This window comes from Mercenaria mercenaria, chromosome 6 (genome assembly GCF_021730395.1).
Source record: "Mercenaria mercenaria strain notata chromosome 6, MADL_Memer_1, whole genome shotgun sequence".
NCBI lineage: Eukaryota > Metazoa > Mollusca > Bivalvia > Venerida > Veneridae > Mercenaria > Mercenaria mercenaria.
The window spans coordinates 22615089-22639782 of NC_069366.1; the positions used below are offsets into that span (position 1 = coordinate 22615089).

The window sequence follows — 24694 nt, forward strand, 5'->3', positions numbered from 1 at the left end:
AGTCTGATAAAGATTGAAAGGGATCGCCATTCAGTCAGTTTTTTTTTTAAAAAGCCCCCCCGTTTAAAAAATTTCAATGGTACGCCCAAAAAATTTAAAAGATAGAAAAGTTCTTTTATAAAAATTTGGGCGGGAAAGGGGTTTAAGTAGGGAAAATTTGGGTTTAAAACTGTTGTAAAAAACTAGGTCCAGGTCAGTCTTTGGGAAAAACCCTTGTTTGTTATAGAGGGATTTCATTTAATACTATCTTTTTGAATTTTTTTTTCAGAATCTTTTCCCTTTAAAACTAAATCAAGTTTAAAAAAATAGGTCTCTTGGGTAAAAAAACTTTGGTCAAAATTAAAAAAAAAAAAACTTTTTAAACACATTTGGGGGGTACATGATTTTAAAAATATTTGGGAGGGAAAGTTGTTTTAATAAAAAATTAAAGGGTTTAACTTGATTTCTAGGTCATATTAGGTATAATCAAGGGGCATATGCTTTAATTTAAAACCCAATGAGCCTCTGTTAACCCAAAATTTTTTCAACCATGTTAAATGTTGGTCACTTTTAATTTTCATCATTCCAGCCCTGTTTGGGCCCTTTGGGAAATTTTATCATTTAGGGCCCCAAAGAAATATCCTTTGTTGGGGGTTTCCCCAAAAAAATTTGGGGTCAATTCATTATACATTCCAAAAATACCACCCAAACCATTTTCATTTATTTAAAAAGAATTTGAATTGTGCACTTTTTTTTAGTTAATTGTAGTGATTGATTTGGGTCATAAGGGTTGGTTAAAAGGTACACAATAAGAGGCCGGGGGTAAAAGTGTGGGGTTATCAGGGAATTTGGCTTTCTGGGAAAATTTTTTTCTTTACACCTGACTGGCATTTTCCCGTCATTTTTCCCAAAAAAATTTTGTACCCCCCCCCCCATGCCCAAAAGAATTTTTGTGCTATGACCCTTTGGAATATTTGTAAGGAAAAATTTTGGTTATTCATTGATTGTATACGGTTTTTTAAAGTTTAAAAAGCCCAAATTAAAATTCAATACCTTGTAGTTGTTCCCCCCTTCCCTTTAGTTTTTTTTGGATTTTAAAAAAAAAATTTTCCTTATGGGAAAAAAAATAAAATTTTTTTGGGAAAAAACGAAATTTTAAAAAATTTAAAAAATTTGGAATTTGGGTTTGGGTTTCATCATTTTAAACTTGGGAAAACGGCATTTTTTTTTTAAAGTAGTTTAATTTCCCCTGCTTTTATTCCCAAATTAATGCAGAAAAAGTGCTTGCCAAAAAAGAAAAAGTTTTTTATTGTTTGCCCCCCTTTAGCAATTTCTTTTAGGGGAGTTTTTGATTGCCGTGTCCGGCGTCCCTCGTCCGCTCTGTCGTTGCGGGCTGTTTTCCGTCGTTCTGTCAACATTTAGCTTGTTTTGGGTGCGATTTGAGGCTGTATTTTTTTAATTTAAACTTCAGGGAATTTCTGGGCAGAATTTTATAACCTTTATTTAAACAGGCCCAGTTCGAAAAAAGGGTCAAACTCCCGGGCCAAAAAAAAAGGTCACTAGGTCAAATAAAGAAAAAAAACCCTTTTGTTTGCATAGAGACTGTATTTTTCATTAATCTTATGAAAAATTGGTCAGAATGAAAAACCTTGATTAAAAACTAGGCGATTTGAAAATGGGTCATCTCGGGTCAAAAACTTTGGTCACTAGGTCAAATCAAAGAAAAAACCCCGTGGGATGCATAAAAGGCCCGTATTTTTCAATTTTCTTCCGAATAAATTTGGGCAGAATGATAACCCTTTATGAAAACTAGGTGAAATTCGAAAAAGGGGATCTCGGGTTTTTTAAAAAAATAAGGGGCACTAGGGGAAAACAAAAAAAAAAAAAAAACCTTGTGTTGCAATAGAGGGCTTGGGATTTTTTCCCAATTTATCTTCCTGAATAAATTGGCGTTCCCGAATGATTTCCTTTGAGGAAAAATAGGGCCCAAATTTTGAAAATGGGTCATTTAGGTCAAAAAAATAGGTTCACTAGGTCAAACAGAGAAAAACCCCTTTTGGGATGCCCATTTTGAGGCGGGATTTTAAATTCAAGATCTTTATGGAAAATTTTGGGGGAATGATTACTTTTATTTAAATCAGGCCGGTTCCCAAAATAGGTCATCTCGGGTCAAAAAAAATAGGCCTAGGTCCCAAAATTAAGGGGAAAAAAACCCTTTTGTATGGCCAAAAGAGGGGTGGATTTTTCAACTGATTTTCATTTAATATTGGTCCAAAAAAGATGCCTTGATGAAAATCTAAAGGGCCAAAATTCGAAATTGGGGGATCTGGGTCAAAAAAAAAGGTCATAGGTCAAATCAAAGAAAAAAAAACCCTTTTTGTATGCGGGTAGAGGCTTTTATTTTTCAATTTTCTTTTATGAAAATTGGTTTAGGGAAAGAAACCTTTATTTAAATTTTAGGCCCAGTTCGAAAATGGGTTAAACTCGGGTTTTTTTTTTTAAAAATAGGTCAGTAGGTTCCAAAACAAAAAAAAACCTTGGGGTTTTGCCCTAGAGGCCTTTTTTTTTTCAATTTATTTTTCATGAATATGGTCAGGGGGAAGATTGCCTTGATGAAAAAACTTTGGCCGAGTTTGAAAAAAGGGTCATCCCCCGGGTCAAAAAAATAGGTAAATAGGTCCCAAAACAGGGGAAAAAACGTTTGGGGTAGGGGATAGAAGGGGGGATTTTCAATTTATTTCATGAAATTTTGGGCAGAAGATTTCCCTTTATGGAAAAACTAGGCGGAAGGGGAAAAAAAGGGGGCATTGGGGTCCAAAAAAAATAGGTCAAGGTTTAAATTTAGGAAAAAACCTGTGTTTTGCGATAGGGCGTATTTTCCCTATCTTTATGAATTTCCCCAAAAATAATTTCCTTTATAAAATTTTAGGCGGAGTGCGAAAAATGGGGCATTCTGGGGTCAAAAACTAGGGTCACAGGTCAAAAACGAAGAAAAACATTGTGTATGCAATAGAGGAGTAGTTTTTTAGTTTTTCTTCATGAAATTTGTCCCGAGTGATTTTCCTTGAGGGAAAACTAGGTCGAGTTTGGGAAATGGGTTTTCTGAGGGCCAAAAAAAATAGGTCACTGGGCAAAATTTTTTAAAGAAAAATTTTGTTTGTTTTGCGATTTGAGACTGTTTTTTTTTAATTGATTTTTTTTGAAATTTGGCAGGGATTGCCTTTAAAGAAATCTAGGCGAATTTGAATATGGGTCATCTGAGGTCAAAAAAACAAGGTCACTTGGTCAAATCAAACACAAAATTTGTGTATGTGATAGAGGCTGTATTTTTCAATTGATCTTCATGAATTTTGGTCAGAATGATTGCCTTGATAAAATCTAGGTCGAGTTTGAACATGGGTCATCTAGGGTCAAAAACTAGGCCATATCTAAGAAAATGCTTGTTTTATCGCAAGAGACCAATTTTTTGGTCCAATCTTAATGAAAATTGGTCAGAATATTTGTTTCCATGAAATCACTAGGTCAAACATGTTTTACACTGTTATGGTGTGTTTCTTAGGTGAGCGACCTAGGGCCATCTTGGCCCTCTTGTTTTATTTATTCTACAATTTTTAAAGAAAAATAATCTACCACTGGTTGTAGATGAAGATGGGAATATCAGGCTGTTTGGTAAATGTTTAACTTTAAAATTTGAACTCCTTCCTTCCTTTGTCCCTGTGTGTTTGTGTTAGAATCATTAACTCTCACTTTTATTGCTTGGCAGAATTAGTTCAGACCTCTGCATTATACATCCGTGATATGAATCTATTTTCAAAAAGAAAAAAAAAATTGGAAAAAGGCCTTAATAATTGGCAGAATCGGTTCCGATTTCCACAGTTGCTTGAAGTAGACAATATTGATGGCCCTTTTTTACTTCTATATAATGTGCAGTGTATATATAGCATGTCTGTATTCAGTTTTCTGTCTATCTGAATTCATATCTCAGACATGATTTGAAGGATTTCGGTAAAACATGGTGACGTTTGAAAATATAAATGCTTTCTATAGGCAAAGAATGCTTTTTATGCCCCCGAAGGGAGGCATATAGTTTTTGAACCGTCTGTCGGTCTGTCTGCAATTTGCGTGTCCGGTCCATATCTTTGTCATCAATGGATGGATTTTCAAATAACTTGGCATGAATGTGTACCACAGTAAGACGACGTGCAGTGCGCAAGACCCAGGTCCGTAGCTCAAAGGTCAAGGTCACACTTAGAAGTTAAAGATCATTTTTTCATGATAGTGCATTGATGGGCATGTCCGGTCCTTATCTTTGTCATTCATGCATGGATTTTAAAATAACTATGCATGAATGTGTGACACAGTAAGACGATGTGTCACGCGCAAGACCCAGCTCCGTAGGTCAAAGGTCCTAAACTCTAACATTGGCCATAACTATTCATTCAAAGTGCCATCGGGGGCATGTGTCATCCTACGGAGACAGCTCTTGTTTAAGGGTGAAACCTGTATCCTATTTTGCAGGGGATATCAGTTCACTGAATTTGCTTGTTTTAGTTGACAGTCTGTTATGTTTTTAAGGGACAGCAGTAGTAGATTGACATATGATATAAAAACATGAACATTCTTTAAGCTTCCAGAGAATGTTCCAGCTCATGGTCTTGCTGTTGGTTTTGTGAAGGCATGGGAATGCTATGCTAAACCTAGGTAAAATTTCTACATTATCACTGTACAATATGTTTACTTCATAATTTAGTTATTTTTTAGCTCACTTGGACCAACCATTCTCTAATTGAGGACTTACAAGAATATACTTTATCCTGTCAATTCAGAATCTGGTCTTATTTTTTTTTTTGTTCTATGCATTGTTTTCATGATACTTCGAACTTTGTTTCCTTGAGCTCGAAGGAACCAGCAAAGTGGTAGTTCGAGCCATCGAACAAAATATACAGGGATTTTGCCGGGACATGATGAGAAGTTCGAGTGAAGGATGGTGTACAGATTTTCAAAGTTCGAGCGAACAAAGTTTGACTGTACATATAATTGATACCAGTGATGAGATATTTTCATGGTCATATTTTCAAGGTCTAGGTCACCGAGCTTATAAGTCCGGATTTCTTGTCTCGGTCATATCTCTGTGCATTTCAGCAGTTATGTTTTTCATACTAAACACAACAGTTACCATCCATCATGCAAAGTGTCATATGCATGGACATACAATTGTCATGTCTTTCAAAAAGTATATTGAATTTGAACTTTATGGATCACGTAATGTCTGAATTTACGTTTAAAGTATTTTTAGGTAATTATGTTTGTTTATATGTCACTCTCATTGTAATGCTTTAATAATTGCAAGAAGTGTCCATATCTGAATATTTCTCCAATTAACGGTCAATTTTATTATTATATTCTGTATATTGAATCAGCAAAAAAACAATTTTATTATTATTTTCTTGTGTACAGTGCAGTGGTGTTGTTTATTGTACAAGCCGTAGAGAGGAACTCGGTGGATCAAAGATGGCTGGAACGTAAGATGCATGAGATAAACCATGATGTTACCGTGGTATATAGCACATTACTGTATGCATCGGAACATTGTCAACTATTTGAAGGGAACATATTAATGTTGTAAGAATTTTTCCTTTATGGAATCCATTGTTTTGGCAGTTGCACTTGAAGCCCTGCCAGGGGTGTTGCTACCTGTATGCAAAGTACCCAGCTGTGTACACATGGTGGTTGGCATAAATTGGAAACACAAAAGGTCTATAGAAGCAGTTTTAATAGGGGTGGGGGTAAGGTATATGTGTTCTTGTGACAATTTATTCTGTTTTGATAATGTTTTTGGTAGACTATCGGATTTTTGAAGATACTGATGCAAAAGTTTCTGAGTTGCTGTAACTAAATGGGTGTTTCACAGACACTCTTGAATGTACTTTTCAGTACCAGTGCATGTTGTCCCTGTCATCTACAACACGAAACAACCTACATTCTTCCTATATATACCTTTTATTTATGTAATATGATAGAGGTTTCAACAATGAGCACTCATACCAGATGGTATGCCAGTGACTAACAAAATTTAATCATCTTTATATGTTGGTATTTTAGCGGGGAAATCATTTCTTTATTTCAGACTACCCTACACATAAACAACTATACATAAATGTTCACCATGATAATATGATTAGAATTATACATAATCCAGGTCACTAGATCCAAGGTCAAGGCCACGCTTAGAGGTCAAATACATTAACTTTTTGTCCATTCTGTATCTTATAAACTGAAGGATTTTCATGAAAGATGTATCAGCTGTTTGCTTGATCAAGATGATGTGCAGAACTCTTGACTCAGGTCAGAAATAAAGGTAAAGGTCATATAGCTTCATTTCAGACTGCTTAATTGATTTTCTAGTATTTACACATATATGTTGACCATCATTATATGACAAGAATCATGCTTAATCCAGGACACAAAATCAAAGTTCAAGGTCACATTTGGAGGTCAAAGGTTATGATATCAAAATTTTACCTTACATGACATTGTATCCAAACAGTGTCTGAGGGGTATTAATCTCCTTCAGTGATAGCTCTATTGTATTATTACAGAGGATGTTTGTATTATTATAATTGCAGGGATGGTAAGGAAGTTGCTGTGATATATTACAGGGATGGTTATATGCCAAACCATTACCCAACACACAAGGTAACGGCATATGTTTCACAGTACGGCTCTTTACTAATAGAAATATAACTGAAGCCAAACATATAACTTTGCTACAGAGATAGGAAACTTTGAACAATAAAATCATCAACATTAGATGGGCATATCATGTCATGTCTTGGTGTTATTATATTTTAATTTAAAATCATTTAGTGTTAGATGAGCCAAAGGTGGACGGATATTGTTTTCCATCCAGCTGTTTGTCAGTCTGTCTGTCTATTTGAAATTGCTTGTTTTTCGAAAAGTATTTTAGCTGGAATCGCCAAACATTACAGAATTGTTAATTAACACATGACCTTTGCTCACATTTAGTATTATCCCCTTGATCCAGTAAAAAAGAATTTTTCCCCTTAATTAGTAATTTTTAGTTCAAAATTTTTTTTTAGCTAGAATCACCGAACCACACATAATGGTAAATTTGCACATGACCTTTGCTCACATTTGGTATTATCCCCATTGATCTCTGTATCTGTAGGAACCCAAAGTGGCAATTATGTGGTAGCGGACTTTATAGATTTATGTGTTAAGTTATATGTAATTTCTTAATAACATAAGTAGCATTTCTTTTTGCTCCATACATTTAACTCTATGTCTTTCCAGGAAAAAGATGTGCGTCTGTTGATGGAAAAGTCCTGTGCTATAAAGTGTCCGAATGTAGCGTTACAGCTGGCAGGATGTAAGAAGGTTCAACAAGAGCTTGCAGTCCCAGGTGTCCTTGAAAGGTTCATAAAGGACAAAAATGCTTGTGATAGTATCAGGAACACATTTGCTGGCCAGTACAGTCTAGACACAGTAAGTACATATATTTCTAGACACAGTAAGTGCATACATTTCTAGACATTGTAAGTACATACATTTCCAGACACAGTAAGCACATACATTTCTAGATATAGTAAGTACATACATTTCAAGACACATTAAGTACATGCATGTCTAAACACTGTAAGTACATACATGTCTGGTCACAGAAAGTACATACATTAGTAGACACAGTAAGTACATACATTTCTAGACACAGTAAGTACATACATTTCAAGACACTGTAAGTACAAACATGTCCAGACAAAGTAAGTACATACATGTTTAGACACAGTAAGTACATACATGTTTAGACACAGGAAGCACATACATTAGTAGACACAGTAAGTACATACATTAGTAGACACAGTAAGTACATACATTAGTAGACACAGGAAGTACATACATTAGTAGACACAGTAAGTACAAACATGTCTAGACAAAGTAAGTACATACATGTTTAGACACAGTAAGTACATACATGTTTAGACACAGGAAGTACATACATTAGTAGACACAGGAAGTACATACATTAGTAGACACAGTAAGTACATACATTAGTAGACACAGGAAGTACATACATTAGTAGACACAGTAAGTACAAACATGTCTAGACAAGGTAAGTACATACATGTTTAGACACAGTAAGTACATACATGTTTAGACACAGGAAGTACATACATTAGTAGACACAGTAAGTACATACATTAGTAGACACAGTAAGTACATACATTAGTAGACACAGTAAGTACATACATTTCTAGACACAGTAAATAAATTCATGAGTAGACACAGTAAGTACAAACATGTCTAGACAAAGTAAGTACATACATGTTTAGACACAGTAAGTACATATATGTTTAGACACAGGAAGTACATACATGAGTAGACACAGTAATATTTCTAGACACAGTAAGTATATACATTTCAAGATACTGTAAGTACATACATGTTTAGACACAGGAAGTACATACATGTTTAGACACAGGAAGTACATACATTAGTAGACACAGTAAGTACATATATGTTTAGACACAGTAAATACATACATGTCTAGCCACAGTAAGTACATACAAATGTCTAGACACAGTAAGTACATACATTAGTAGGCACAGTAAGTACATATATGTTTAGACACAGTAAGTACATACATGTCTAGACACAGTTAGTACATACATGTCTAGCCACAGTAAGTACATACATAAGTAGACACAGTAAGTACATATATGTTTAGACACAGTAAGTACATACATGTCTAGACACAGTTAGTATATACATAAGAAGACACAGTAAGTATATACATTAGTAGACACAGTAAGTACATATACGTTTAGACACAGTAAGTACATACATGTTTAGACACAGGAAGTACATACATTAGTAGACACAGTAGGTACATATATGTTTAGACAAAGTAAGTACATACATGTTTAGACACAGTAAGTACATACATGTCTAGACACAGGAAGTACATACATTAGTAGACACAGTAAGTACATATATTTCTAGACACAGTAAGTACATATATGTTTAGACACAGTAAGTACATACATGTTTAGACAAAGTAAGTACATACATGTCTAGAAACAGTAAGTATATACATTAGTAGACACAGTAAGTATATACATTAGTAGACACAGTAAGTACATACATGTTTAGACACAGTAAGTACATACATGTCTAGACACAGGAAGTACATACATTAGTAGACACAGTAAGTACATATATTTCTAGACACAAATAAGTCATATAATAGATTTAGACACAGTAAGTACATACATGTTTAGACAAAGTAAGTACATTTCATGGCTAGACACAGTAAGTATATACATTAGTAGACACAGTAAGTATATACATTAGTAGACACAGTAAGTATATACATTAGTAGACAAAGTAAGTACATACATGTTTAGACACAGTAAGTACATACATGTTTAGACACAGGAAGTACATACATTAGTAGACACAGTAAGTACATATATGTTTAGACACAGTAAGTACATACATGTTTAGACACAGTAAGTACATACATGTCTAGACACAGGAAGTACATACATTAGTAGACACAGTAAGTACATATATGTTTAGACACAGTAAGTACATACGTGTCTAGACACAGGAAGTACATACATTAGTAGACACAGTAAGTACATACATTAGTAGACACAGTAAGTACATATATTTCTAGACACAGTAAGTACATATATGTTTAGACACGGTAAGTACATATATGTTTAGACACAGTAAGTACATACATTAGTAGACACAGGAAGTACATACTTTAGTAGACACAGAAAGTACATATATTTCTAGACACAGTAAGTACATATATGTTTAGACACAGTAAGTACATACATGTTTAGACACAGTAAGTACATACATGTCTAGACACAGTAAGTATATACATTAGTAGACACAGTAAGTATATACATTAGTAGACATAGTAAGTATATACATTAGTAGACACAGTAAGTACATATATGTTTAGACACAGTAAGTACATACATGTTTAGACACAGGAAGTACATACATTAGTAGACACAGTAAGTACATATATGTTTAGACACAGTAAGTACATACATGTTTAGACACAGTAAGTACATACATGTCTAGACACAGTAAGTATATACATTAGTAGACACAGTAAGTACATACATGGCTAGACACAGTAAGTATATACATTAGTAGACACAGTAAGTATATACATTAGTAGACACAGTAAGTGTCTATCATACATCATATGACAAGAAATTTTGATTAGAAATAAAGCACCACTTGCATTAAGAGATCACCTAAAGGAAGGGCAAACAGTTGGTCTCTCGTTTTTTAATACAGCATAATTTGATCTTTAATGACACATAAGGAATTAATAAACTGGTCACTTTATAGTCTTGGCCCCTCAAGTAAGTTTGACTGTACTGTCACAATGGTATACTTTGAGTTTTATATTCACCATAATTCCAGAGTTACCATTGGTTGTAAATAGTCCCATCATACCAAGAAATTATTTAATTCTGTGGGCATAAAAATTGGTTTTAAGTGTAAATGAATATTTTATATGGACTTGAATTTGTTGATTTTGAAGATAAAATAAATTTTGTGGATTGAAGCAATGAAGAAATGACTGAAAATTTATCTCTGTGGAATATTATTTATTTCACAATACATTTTGTATCTTTTTTTTTTAAATCTCAAGATGGCCTTTTTAAAGGGCAAAAACTTAGAAGTTCTTGTTTTAATTAAACTGGATGGGAATTGCAGTATAAAGATAACATGATAGCTTAATGGTATCTTTCAGACTGAAGAAGGAGACAGAAATGTTGAGATGGCTTTGGCACATCCTAAAAAGTTTGTTCTTAAACCTCAAAGAGAAGGTGGAGGTAAGTGAATATATAGAATGTCAGCATTGTTGACCTTTATCAAGAAGCACTGTGTCTGTGTTTAACTCGCTTTGAATGAGGTATAATTTAGGTTATCTGTATATCCTCTGTTTATGACACCTCAGAAGGGCAAACTCATCTCCACAAATAATTCTAAGTAAATTAACATCTCCAACAAACTACAAACACATTCCCAACTGTGTTCATTACAGCGAGGTTGCAGTGTATTTGAAGACAATGAAAATGAATTTTTGAAAGGGAAATAACTATACTCTGAAGGAGAAACGCATTTCCTTAAGAGTTACTTATCCTTGACCTCTATAGCTTATAATTTATTTTTTAAAATTGACGTTTACCTCTATCATAGCTTTTATCTTAAATTTTGTTTTAATTAAGGCAGTTGTCTGAATTTATTTCTCTGTCTCTCATCTGGTTCTCTATCTCCCATCTTTTATTTATCTGGTGAAGATTTGTGAGTTACTTGCAGAAAACAAGTTAGTACTGGTGCAAAGTCTAGGAACAGCAGTTAGGTTACTTTACGCTGCTTGACACATACTGTTTGAAAACAACATTTAACCCAACAAATTAAACAACTGTTTAATTTGTTGAACCAGATCTTTCAGAAGTGAACACATGCTTATTAGACTTGAGTCGAGAGATGAAAATTTAACAGTGGTTGTACAGTTGTACAATATTTAATGTTCAAGTTCGGAATGTCCATTGGTTCAATTCTCAGTAATAGGTGTTCTTTTATATTTGTAATAAAATGGCACTTTAGATGCACCAATATTTTCTTAAAATTGTTTGCCTCTAAAAACCTTGTTTTATTGGAACTTCCGTGTCTCTTGTTTTTAAATAAGATAAGGTAGGATTAAATATTCTATTCAACAATGTTATTTAAGGTAATAATATATATGGTGAGGATATCAAATCATTTTTGCTGGGCATAAAGGACAGTGAGGAACGCAACGCCTACATTTTGATGGAAAGGATATTTCCATGGCCACAAAAAAACTACCTGTTGAAGGAAGGCAAAGAACCAATACTACGAGATGTGATAAGTGAATTGGGCATCTATGGTGTATACCTAGGGTAAGGCAGTCACTTAACCTGTATCTCATAATTTATTTTGATTAGGTAGGAACTTTTAAATTTATACAAGTCTAGCTAGTTTACCAAATTTTATTAATTATGCTTCCCGGAGGGGAGATCGTTAAAATTCTTCTGATGGGCTAAAAAACCTTGGCCATCACAGGGCTTTGTTACTTATCTCTGTATATATAATCTAAAAAAAATTCTTCAGAAACTGTAAGCCTAATTTCTAATCTAGTTCAACAGATAAATGACCCAAAAAATGTTCAGACAATTTGATTCATCAAAAAACGTGTTCCTCCTTGCGTCAGACTAGTTTCCCCATATGGAAAGGTTTGAAATTCTAATAGTCAAAACCATCTAGTCAGCTTTAGAAATGTTGTGAACAAATACAAAGATTAAAAGTGTTGTGGATTGGACCAACATTTATTGTGAATGGAAAGTGACACTACATTTATCATTTTATCAATTGGATAATTGTGATTAAAATGTTTTAACTGGCAGGAATGAAAATTAGTCAGTTGGTATGTAATCATTTAATGCTTGTTCATTAAAAGCACGAGTTTTTTGTATCAGCCACCTATCATGATTTCATTAGAGAGGACTTATTGCCCCCCCCCCCCCTTCCCTCATCTCCCTCATCTGTCTATCCCTCAGACCATCACTCAAAGTGGAATCCTTAGATAAAATATACATGTATATATAAGATATTTTTGATTCATTCAGTCGTGTAGGAGTTATGGCCCCTGACTTAGTAAAAAATTGGTCATTTTAATGTTGTGTCGCAGTAGCTCTAAAAGTATTTGGCCTAGAGTCACCAAAGTTTACAGGAATGTTGGTCAGCATGTGCAGTTGTGCACCTGGGGTTTCGCGTCCGGATTCATTCAGTCATGTAGGAGTTATGGCCCCTGACTTATTTTGTTTTTAGCTCACCTGTCACATAGTGACAAGGTGAGCTTTTGTGATCACCCTTCGTCTGTCGTCAGTCTGTCCGTCCGTCCGTGCGTCTTGTGCGTCAAAAATTTCTTGTCTGCACAAGTGGTTTCATTTATGATTTGATTTTAACCAAACTTGCACACAACTTGTATCACCATAAGATCTCGGTTTCTTTCTTGAACTGGCCAGACCCGTTACAGGTTCCAGAGTTATGGCCCCTGAAAGGGCCAAAATTAGCTATTTTGACCTTGTCTGCACAATAGCAGCTTTATTGTACCCCCCGACAACAAAGTTGTAAGGGGGGGTATACTGGTTTCAGGTTGTCTGTCCGTCTGGCCATCTGTCCGTCTGTCCGTAGACGCAATCTTGTGCGCACCATCTCTCCTTATCCCCTTGACAGAATTTAATGAAACTTCACACAAGTGATCAGTACCAACAGTAGTTGTGCATGGGGCATGTTAGGTTCTTTTAGAAAAAAAATTTGCAGAGTTATGGGACTTTGTTTTTTTGTTACTATACTATATACATAGACACAATCTTGTGCGCACCATCTCTCCTCATCCCCTTGACACAATTTAATGAAACTTCACACAAGTGATCAGTACCAACAGTAGTTGTGCATGGGACATGTTAGGTTCTTTTAGAAAAAAAAATTGCAGAGTTATGGGACTTTGTTTTTTTGTTACTATACTATATACATAGTCACAATCTTGTGCGCACCATCTCTCCTCATCCCCTTGACACAATTTAATGAAACTTCACACAAGTGATCAGTAACAACAGTAGTTGTGCATGGGGCATGTTAGGTTCTTTCAGCGACAAAAATTGCAGAATTATGGGACTTTGTTTCTTGTAAACATACTATGTACATACAGTCTGCATATGCAATTTTGTGCATGCCTAATCTACCAAACCCTTGCACACAATTTAATGAAACTTCACACAAATGATCAGTACCAACCTTAGTTGTGCATGATGCATGTTACATTCTTTTAGATAAATATTCTGCATAGTTATGGGACTTTGTTTTTTGTTACTATACTGTATACATACAGTCTATATATACATACAGTGTGGGGGGGGGGGGGGGCGAGTACATTCATCACCTTTAGTGATAGCTCTAGTTTATAATTTGATTTTTACCAAACTGGCACACAACTTGTATCACCATAAGATCTTGGTTCCTTTCTTGAACTGGTCAGATTCCATTATGGGTTCCAGAGTTATGGCCCCTGAAAGGGCCAGAATTAGCTATTTTGACCTTGTCTGCACAATAGCAGCTTCATTTATGATTTTATTTTAACCAAACTTGCACACAACTTGTATCACCATATGATCTTGGTTCCTTTCTTGAACTGGCCAGATTCCATTATGGGTTCCAGAGTTATGGCCTCTGAAAGGGCCAGAATTAGCTATTTTGACCTTGTCTGCACAATAGCAGCTTCATTTATGATTTGAATTTAATCAAACATGCACAAAACTTGTGTCACCATAAGATCTCGGTTCCTTTCTTGAACCAGCTAGATCCCTTAATGGATTTCAGAGTTATGGCCCCTGAAAGGGCCAAAATTAGCTATTTTGACCTTGTCTGCACAATAGCAGCTTCATTTATGATTTGATTTTAACCAAACTTGCACAAAACTTGTATCACCACAAGATCTTGGTTCCTTTCTTGAACTGGCCAGATTCCTTCATGGGTTCCAGAGTTATGGCCCCTTAAAGGTTCAAAATTGGCTATTTTGGCTTTTGCAGCCATATAGAGACTTCATTTATGGTTTTATTTGATACAAACTTCCAAAATATCTTCAACAACAATAAATCTTGGATTGCATGACAAATCAGATCCATTAGTAGGTTCCAGAGTTATTTTACATCTGATTACCTCCCCTGATTGTAGTCAAAATGGATTTATATCAGTAAGTACTTATAGAACTTATTTGAAATTTCATTATTGTCATTAGTTGGACTGAGCCAATCAGGGAAGATAACTGTGGACTGATTTTATGTCAAATTACCTCCCTTTATTTCAAATTAAAATGGGTATATCTCCGTAACTAATGAAGATACTAATCTGAAATTTCATCTATGTCAACAGATTTATTTGGCAGATCCTTCATTTGTTAACTTACAATCTTTTTTTTTTTTTTAATTACTTCCCATTTACGTTACTATAAATAGCTTATTTTTAGTAACTTTTTTATTATTGGCCGTAGGGAAAAACTGAGACCACTTTTCTGTGGTACAACATGGATGGTACCTCCAATTTTTAGGTGTATTTTGACATATCTGTACCTTGTAAGAATTTTTTTCTTCTTTTTGGTTTAATTTCTTCCCTTTCTTGTTCCTGTCCTTTGGACTTAGATATTTCTGAGGATCTTCTTGTCCTCAAGTGCAATGATAACAGGTGAGCGATATAGGGCCATCATGGCCCTCTTGTTTAAGTTTTTTCATTACACAAGACCAGACTTCTTGTCCAGACTTATTCAAAAAAAAAAAAGTTTGTGAAACATGTATGTTAAAATGTACTTGACCTAGAATCATAAAACATTAGAGGATTGTTTTATAGCCTATGAAGTGTTCTCTTCAGGATTTTACTCAGCTAGGCCAGAGTTATGGCTAGCTAAGTGAAAAATACACATAAGGTTCTTAAAAGTTTGTGTTGCAAACATCTTAAAAATTATTTAACCTGAGTCATAAAACCATGTTACAGTGGCAGGAGTGGGGGCACCTGTGTCCTATGGACACACATCTAGTTTCATGTAACTTGGTACATGGATAGATGGCAATATGGAGAACATGCATGTCCTCTTATTTTGTTGCTATGACAAAAAAATGTAATTGCAATGACAACAAATAGTTAAAAAATATGACAGACATGTAGGATCCTGAGTACAAGATTTTTTTCTTTCATGGGACTTGATACCTGATAGATGGCAATATGGAGAAAATGTATGTCTTTTATTATGTTGCTATGACAACAAATGTGGTTGCTAATAGCAACAAAAAGTGACTTGATAAGTTAAAGTACAAGTTAGAGATTTTTTCATGAAATATGGCAAATAGGTAGAAGACAATGTGAAGACAATGTGGAGAACATGTACATTATTTTATTTTCTACACGTGTCCATCCATTCATCCATCTGTCTGTCCTTCTGTCAGTCACAAATGCTGGATTCTGTCATAACTTTAAAAGTACAAGAGATTTTTTCATGAAATCTTGGACATAGATTGAAAGCAATATGTAAGTTATATAGATCATTTTATTTTGTCCTTTTATCTGCCCATTTGTCCATCTGTCTGTCCATCCATTAGTCACAAATGATAGATCCTTTGTCAACTTTTAAAGTATAAGAAATATTATCATTAAACAGGACTTACTGGTGATAGATTATTTGAGCCACACCATGAAAAAACCAACATAGTGCATTTGCAACCAGCATGGATCCATGCTGTTTGCTTTCAAAGCCTATTGCAATTAGAGAAACCGTTAGCGAACAGCATGGTTCCTGACCAGACTGCGCAGATGCGCAAGCTGGTCTGGATCCATGCTGGTTGCAAATGCACTATGTTGGTTTTCTCATGGTGCGGCTCATTTTGTGAATATGCTGACTCTTTAATTAAGTTCAATGTAAGAAAATTGGTTCCTATGGCACCAAATAATTATGACAAGCGCCCTTTCAGGTAGAGGACTTTTATTTCTGAGCTGTAATCTTGTTTATCCTTATATATATATGATAATGATTTAACTTTTATTCAGGACTGCTGAGGAGGAGTTTCTTAATGAAGAGGCTGGCCATGTTTTGCGGACAAAGTCAACAGAAGATGATGAAGGGGGCATTGTAGCTGGCTTCGCAACAATCGATTCTCCATTACTCGTACAACCTCCATCAGTGTACTAATGTCCTATATATTGTATGCATCGGTTCTCTCAGTTTTAAATCAGAGTTGTTCACTGTGAAACTTTGTTTAAATTCTTAATTGAAAATATGCTGGCATACTTACTTGTTCAGAGGTATTCACAGTGAAATATTCCGGCATAACTTATGTAGAGGACTTCACTTTGAGAATATGCCGGGATACTTACTTGTGTAGAGGTCTGCACTGTGAAAAAATGCTGGCATAATTATTGAATCACTTTGTCTGCGTATGACAGTCCGTCCTGTCTCAAAACATTTAAGATACGATGTAGTAACTTTAACTCCACTAAAGGATATTAGATATAGCTGTTATAATCGCTTGTAAAGTGGCAGTTATTGGCAATAATTGCGATTGTTTTTGATTTTTTAATTTGTACAAAGGTCATCATTGTAGACTGTGGATTTTGATTGTATTTTAACTTATATAGTGGCCCTCCCTGTGGAATTTTGTTGACAGTGTAACTTGCAAAGGGCTCTTCTTTTTAAACTTTGTTGGCATTGTGACTTGTACAGAAGTCCTTTCTCTTCTTTTTTTATGCATTATTACTTGTAAAGAGACCATTTAGTTGGCATTATTACTTTTACAAGGGTACTTACTTTGGATTTTTTTTTGCATTATTACTTTTACACAGGGCATTCTGTTGATATTATCACTTGTACAGAGGTACTTACTTTAGATTTTAGTTACAACATTACTTGACAGAGGCCCTTACTGTAGATTATAATGGTAGTTTTACTTGTACTACTTATACAGAGGCCCTTACTGCAGATTTTTATGGTATTTTTACTTGTACTACTTATACAGAGGCCCTTACTGCAGATTTTAATGGTAGTTTTACTTGTACTACTTATACAAAGGCCCTTACTGCAGATTTTAATGGTAGTTTTACTTGTACTACTTATACAAAGGCCCTTACTGCAGATTTTAATGGTAGTTTTACTTGTACTACTTATACAAAGGCCCTTACTGCAGATTTTAATGGTAGTTTTACTTGTACTACTTATACAGAGGCCCTTACTGCAGATTTTAATGGTAGTTTTACTTGTACTACTTATACAGAGGCCCTTACTGCAGATTTTAATGGTAGTTTTACTTGTACTACTTATACAGAGGCCCTTACTGCAGATTTTTATGGTATTTTTACTTATACTTCTTATAAAGAGGCCCTTACTGCAGATTTTAATGGTAGTTTTACTTGTACTACTTATACAAAGGCCCTTACTGCAGATTTTAATGGTAGTTTTACTTGTACTACTTATACAGAGGCCCTTACTGCAGATTTTAATGGTAGTTTTACTCAGACTTCTTATACAGAGACTGTTATTTTGGATTTTAATCGCATTAAACTACTTGTACAGAGGCCCTTATTGCAGAATTTGTTGGCCTTATTTCTGGAACGGATGTCCTTTCTGGGGATTTTAATAGTGTAATTACTTGCAAAGAGGCCCTAACTGCAGATTTTGATAAGGTTATCTGTTTGTAAAAACATGCTGGCATTTTATAAATACAACATGCTGGAGAGGATGACATTAAAATTGTCAACCCAAGAAATGGAATACACCTGAGGCAGTGCCTTATGTTATACTTAGTAGGTTACATTAAAAATGTTTGGAGTGGTGGTATGACATGTAACAATGCTTTTTACACCAATTCAAGTTGTTTTTAGCTCACCTGAGCAAAAAGTGCTCAGGGTGAGCTATTGTTAGCGCTCAACGTCCGTCGTCCGGCCGTCCACACTTTCCTTTAAACAACATCTCCTCCTAAACCACCAGGCCAATGTTAATGAAACTTCACAGGGATGTTCCTTGGATGGTCTTCTTTAAAAAAAATTCAAAGAATTGAATTCCATACAGAAATCTGGTTGCCATGGCAACTGGATGGAAAAACTTTAAAAATCTTCTTGTCCAAAACCACAGGTCATAGGGCTTTTATATATTTTACATTTGGTATGTGGCATCATCTAGTGGTCCTCTACCAAGATTATTCAAATTATCCCCCTAGGGTCAAATATGGCCCCACCCTGGGGGTCACATGTATTACATAGACTTATATAGGGAAAAATCTTCTTATCCAAAACCACAGGGCCTAGGGCTTTGGTATTTGGTATGTAGCATCATCTGATGGTCCTCTACCAAATTTGTTCAAATTATCACCCTAGGGTCAAATATGGCGCCGCCCAGGGGGTCAGATTGTTTATATAGACTCATATAGGGAAAAACTTTGAAAATCTTCTTGTCCAAAACCACATGGCTTAGGGCTTTGATATTTGGTATGTAGCATCATCTAGTGGTCCTCTACCAAGATTATCCCCCTAGGATCAAATATTGCCCCGCCCCGGGGGGGGGGGGGGGGGAGCTGGGAGGGGGGAGCACATGGTTTAAATAGACTTGTATAGGGAAAAACCTTTTAAAAAAATCTTGTTATAAACCATAAGGCTCTAGTAGTTCTCTACCAAGATTGTTTAAATCATGACCCTTGGGTCAAGTTAGGCCACGCCCGGGTGGACCCTTGTTTTACAGCAGTGGCAAAGAAATTTGGACCACAAGCATAATGTTTGATACAGATTTCAATATTCATCTTGAATTGTCTTAGTCATGACCTACTGACCTACTTTCTTGTTTTTGAAGGTACAGCATAGAAATTTGGACCACCAGTTTAATTTTTAAACAGCTTTCAGTAGTTATCTTGAATAATCTTTACCATGACCTGCTCACCTGGTTTTTGTTAGTGAAGCTTAAGCAAAGAAATTTGTTCAAGCAAGCAGCTAAACTCAGGTGAGATGGCCCTCTTGTACTAAGATATATTCATCTATGTGCAAAGCAGTTTTGCATCACTGAGGCAAGATGTTTTTTTCAGTGGTTTAGTGAAATATAACAGGGGATTATATTTGAAACATTCAATGTTTCAAACAGTTTAATATTTGTTTAGTAACTTCCACTGTTATGTAACTTCACTAGAACACTACAAAAACTGTATTATAAATCATAGGAAGTCTTTCTAAAATTTAAATAAGTAATTTAAAGATAACAAAAGTTTATAAATACATGTTCCTACAAAAAGCATAATGATTTGTGTGCTGTTGTATTAAAATGTTAAAGAAATGTAAATGTCTCAAAGAATTATTTAACTTTTTTCTAGTAGTAACATTGTGACGTCACGATTTTGCATGTGACATTGTGCAGGTACACTGGTGTATTGCGGTAAAAACATTTATAAGACATAAAATTGAAAGAAAATTTGTTTGTTTTACATGTAAAATTGAAAAATCGTACACTTGTAAACACCAGATTTCAGATTTTCACTTTTTTGACACTGAAAACAAAAATAAATATCCTCTATGTGATATGTATGTACAAGTAAATCCACTGAAACAGAGGCTGGGTTAATATTGGTGTTATTATGTTCATCTCTAGTGCTTTGCCTAGAAGTGTTATGTATGTATTGAAATGTCATATGTTTTCCTTTCTGAATTATTGTTGATGGTGAAACAGTATGATAATGGACAAAATATCTCTAGTAGAACTCATGAGTTATGGCCCTTGACATAATCAAAATTGCCTTCTTTCACATTTTAGTCGCCACAATCTTCTTGAAACTGACACAGAGTAATTTTATTTCTACTTTTGTGTTTGATATACAGCTCTTTTTGTTGATAGACGACAGTTATTTATTTATTTTGTTGAGTTTAACATCGCACCGACACAATTATAGGTCATATGGCGACTTTCCAGCTTTGATGGTGGAAGAAAACCCCAGTTGCCCCTTCGTGCATTATTTCATCACGAGCGGGCACCTGGGTAGAACCACCGACCTTCCGTAAGCCAGCTGAAAGGATAGAGGACAAAATTTGCAAAGATATTCACATTTAAAAAAGGACAACCTGTCATATGTGACATGTTAAAAGATGTATATGAAAACAGTTTCCCTTTTCCTTTCTTTGTGTCTTAATTTGTTAGGGGCTTTTGTATTGTTAAACCATACTTTATTCACTTGTTATTAAGTGGGCCTTTAAGAAATGTAATTACTTCCATGTAAAGGTTAAGCAGTTGTTCAATGCTGGTACATTGGGCATATATGGTACATACCTATTCCCCAGAGGGTAAGTCCATCAATCATTCTGGTCATTTTGTGTTATTCCAGAAATGATTCTAGGGTAAGTTTTTATTAATGTCACTCCCTTTGTGATCATAGTGTTCGTTTTTGGTATAAGGAAAATAATTCTGTGTATGCTATGTTGTCTTTGATTAATATAAAGTTTTAAGTGTTTGGATTCTCAGAATGTCTACTCAAGAGGAGTGTAATGGAATATAATGATATATTGACAGTCCTTGGGCTCGTTATAGGGCGGTGTGTTAATTTGAGTTAATGTGAAATATTTAATTTCACTGGCATAAACTAGTTGGTTTTGACAAAACGGTTTTATTTCATTGGGACAATAAAAAATTTAGGGATTTAAAGGTATATTAATCACATCTTTAGCTAAAATATTTTAACATTAGACATTAACTTAACGTGTAGGAAATTCTCATAATTAATGTAGATAGATGGTTCGGCATCCACAATTTACATAAACATCTCACCTCTGAAACTACTAGTCAAACTTGTTCTGTAGTGCCTTGGCAAGGTCTTCTGTCAAGTTTTAAATTGGTTCAAGTGGTTATATGTGACCCCTTAAAGGAGTCACTAGAGCTGAAAATAGAAAATCCTTTAAACCACTTCTCATGAACTGCTTGATGAATCTTCTCAGAACTTGGTCTTTAGCATCATTGTAAGGTCCTCTATCAGATTTGTTCATATGGTGGCACTTAACTCATTTGAGGAACCACATAGCTTTACTAGACATAGTTTACAATTCACGATTTAGTATGTTATACATATATTCAAGGTCAAGTGAGTGACTTAGGGCCTCCATGGCCCTCTTGTTTGGTGGTAGTACAAACTTGTACTGAGCGTAGTTACACATTTATTACTTGTACTGTTTTATACCTGTCACAGCATACTGTTTATACACAAATATTTATTCATTTTTACACAGTTCCTGTAGATTTTCAAACATGAAATTTAGGCACAACACAATATTATCCCCTATGAAAATGAATGATTTCTAACTGTAAAGTGGATCATAGAATATTTGTGTTTTCTTTTGACTGTTATAATTTAATTAATAGGCTGGAAGATAAAATGGGGAGGCTAATCTATACATTTTAAAGAACATATTTGAGGGATTGAAAAAGAACAAAGCCTGATTAAAGAAAAAATCAACAATTTTTCAATTGAAATCAAGCTCCCTAGCTGTTTTCAAATTTTGAACACTTTAGATAAAATAGGACTATATGTCATAGTATCAAGTTCATATTTTATTGTTACATAAGATCAGGGTATAAAATTCTGTAAACTTTTGTCAGAAGTATTCCAAGGTTGTTGTGATATTTGAACATGTACTTTAATGTTTATTGAATGTATCATTATCATATAGCCAGAAAGTTTGCTCAAATATATGCTTTTATGTACATAGTAAAATATTCCAGTTTGAGTGATATTAATCAAAACCAAGGCCAATGTTCATTAATGTCTAAAACTTAGAATTAAGAATTGCAAATACTAATGTTGTCATAATTTAGTGTATAGTATATCTTTACTTGATGAATTTGTAATTATATTCTATGTACTGAAGTGAACATTTGCGAAAAAATTGTAAATAAATTTAATTTGTGATGAAATTTAATTCCTAGCTTGCTTCAGTTCCTAATTTTCATATTTGAAAGCACAAATTTCAAACAGTAATACACATATCCTAAAAATACCTTAAAAAAGGGACATGATGACGTGCCCAAATTTGAAGAAGATATTAAATTATGTACAATTTAAAAAAAAAATCTGTTCAAAGAAAATAATTCTAGGAAATGTCCTAAGTTGTTCAGACAGGTTAGTGAACACCCTCTCTATTGACTTGGTCAGATTTGTATATGGATGGAAAAAAGTTTAAAATTAGATATGTAAAGCTTATAGTTATATTTTTTAAAAAGTTCAGTTGCAATTTATTTTATTTTGCTTGTTATCGTTTCCTTAATAATACAGTCACTTATTTAGTTATTTATACCTACAACAAATTTATATCATTCTAGAATTATATAGGGGTAGACAAACTGAGCAATAAAACGTTAATATATTAATGAGTTTGTTTTTATAATATTAATACGTATTATATACCCAAGATATAATGTGTTAAAGCGGCTTTTGAAGGCAACCATAAAACATGCACCAACACTAAAATCGAGTACCTAAAATTGGTTGCAAAGTCACTACTTGGACAGGCGATAGGTATGTTTGCATTGCTTTAAAACGCTGTTAAGGTTTTGTTGCGACATAATTTTTCTAACAAAACTTCTGCTTTGGAAGTTTATCTCTTGGTCATCAAAGAATGACATCACACAGATAGTGCACGTGTCAAGTTCAGTAAAACTACCCAGAAGCCGTGAGTAAAACTTTTCAGAAGTCGTTTTTAGCTCACCTGTCACAAAGTGACAAGGTGAGCTTTTGTGATCGCGCGGTGTCCGTCGTCCGTCCGTGCGTCCGTGCGTCCGTAAACTTTTGCTTGTGACCACTCTAGAGGTCACATTTTTCATGGGATCTTTATGAAAGTTGGTCAGAATGTTCATCTTGATGATATCTAGGTCAAGTTCGAAACTGGGTCACGTGCCATCAAAAACTAGGTCAGTAGGTCTAAAAATAGAAAAACCTTGTGACCTCTCTAGAGGCCATATATTTCACAAGATCTTCATGAAAATTGGTCAGAATGTTCACCTTGATGATATCTAGGTCAAGTTTGAAACTGGGTCACGTGGGGTCAAAAACTAGGTCAGTAGGTCTAAAAATAGAAAAACCTTGTGACCTCTCTAGAGGCCATATTTTTCATGAGATCTTCATGAATGTTGGTCAGAATGTTTATCTTGATGATATCTAGGTCAAGTTCGAAACTGGGTCACGTAGGGTCTAAAACTAGGTCATTAGGTCTAAAAATAGAAAAACCTTGTGACCTCTCTAGAGGCCATATTTCTCAATGCATCTTAATGAAAATTGGTCAGAATGTTCATCTTGATGATATCTAGGTCAAGTTCGAAACTGGGTCACGTGGGGTTAAAAACTAGGTCAGTAGATCTAAAAATAGAAAAACCTTGTGACCTCTCTAGAGGCCATATTTTTCATGAGATCTTCATGAATATTGGTCAGAATGTTCACCTAGATGATATCTAGGTCAAGTTCAAAACTGGGTCATGTGGGGTCAAAAACTAGGTCAGTAGATCTAAAAATAGAAAAACCTTGTGACTTCTCTAGTGGCCATATTTCTCAATGGATCTTCATAAAAATTGGTGAGAATGTTCACCTTGATGATATCTAGGTCGAGTTCGAAACTGGGTCATGTGGGGTCAAAAACTAGGTCAGTAGGTCTAAAAATAGGAAAACCTTGTGACCTCTCTAGAGGCGATATTTTTCAATGGATCTTCATGAAAATAGGTCAGAATGTTTACCTTGAAGATATCTAGGTCAAGTTCGAAACTGGGTCACGTGGGGTTAAAAACTAGGTCAGTAGATCTAAAAATAGAAAAACCTTATGACCTCTCTAGAGGCCATATTTTTCATGAGATCTTCATGAATATTGGTCAGAATGTTCATCTTGATGATATCTAAGTCAGATTCAAAACTGGGTCACGTGGGGTCAAAAACTAGGTCAGTAGGTCTAAAAATAGAAAAAACCTTGTGACCTCTCTAGAGGCCATATTTCTCAATGGATCTTCATGAAAATTGGTGAGAATGTTCAGCTTGATGATATCTAGGTCAGGTTCATAACTGGGTCCTGTGCGGTCAAAAACTAGGTC

At 34.7% G+C, this 24694-nt stretch overlaps 1 protein-coding gene across 1 annotated transcript in view; it reads left to right on the plus strand.

Annotated features, from left to right (window-relative positions):
- LOC123549423 (glutathione synthetase-like) overlaps positions 1-22990 on the plus strand; it is a 42013-nt gene extending 19023 nt beyond the window's left edge. Inside the window, exons 6-12 of the mRNA XM_053546705.1 lie at positions 4607-4680; positions 5437-5601; positions 6606-6675; positions 7294-7485; positions 10790-10871; positions 11774-11963; positions 16657-22990. Of these exons, the coding sequence (XP_053402680.1) occupies positions 4607-4680; positions 5437-5601; positions 6606-6675; positions 7294-7485; positions 10790-10871; positions 11774-11963; positions 16657-16798 (915 nt within the window). The 3' untranslated portion in view covers positions 16799-22990. The remainder of the gene's footprint in view (positions 1-4606; positions 4681-5436; positions 5602-6605; positions 6676-7293; positions 7486-10789; positions 10872-11773; positions 11964-16656) is intronic.
- The last annotated feature ends 1704 nt before the right edge of the window (positions 22991-24694 follow it).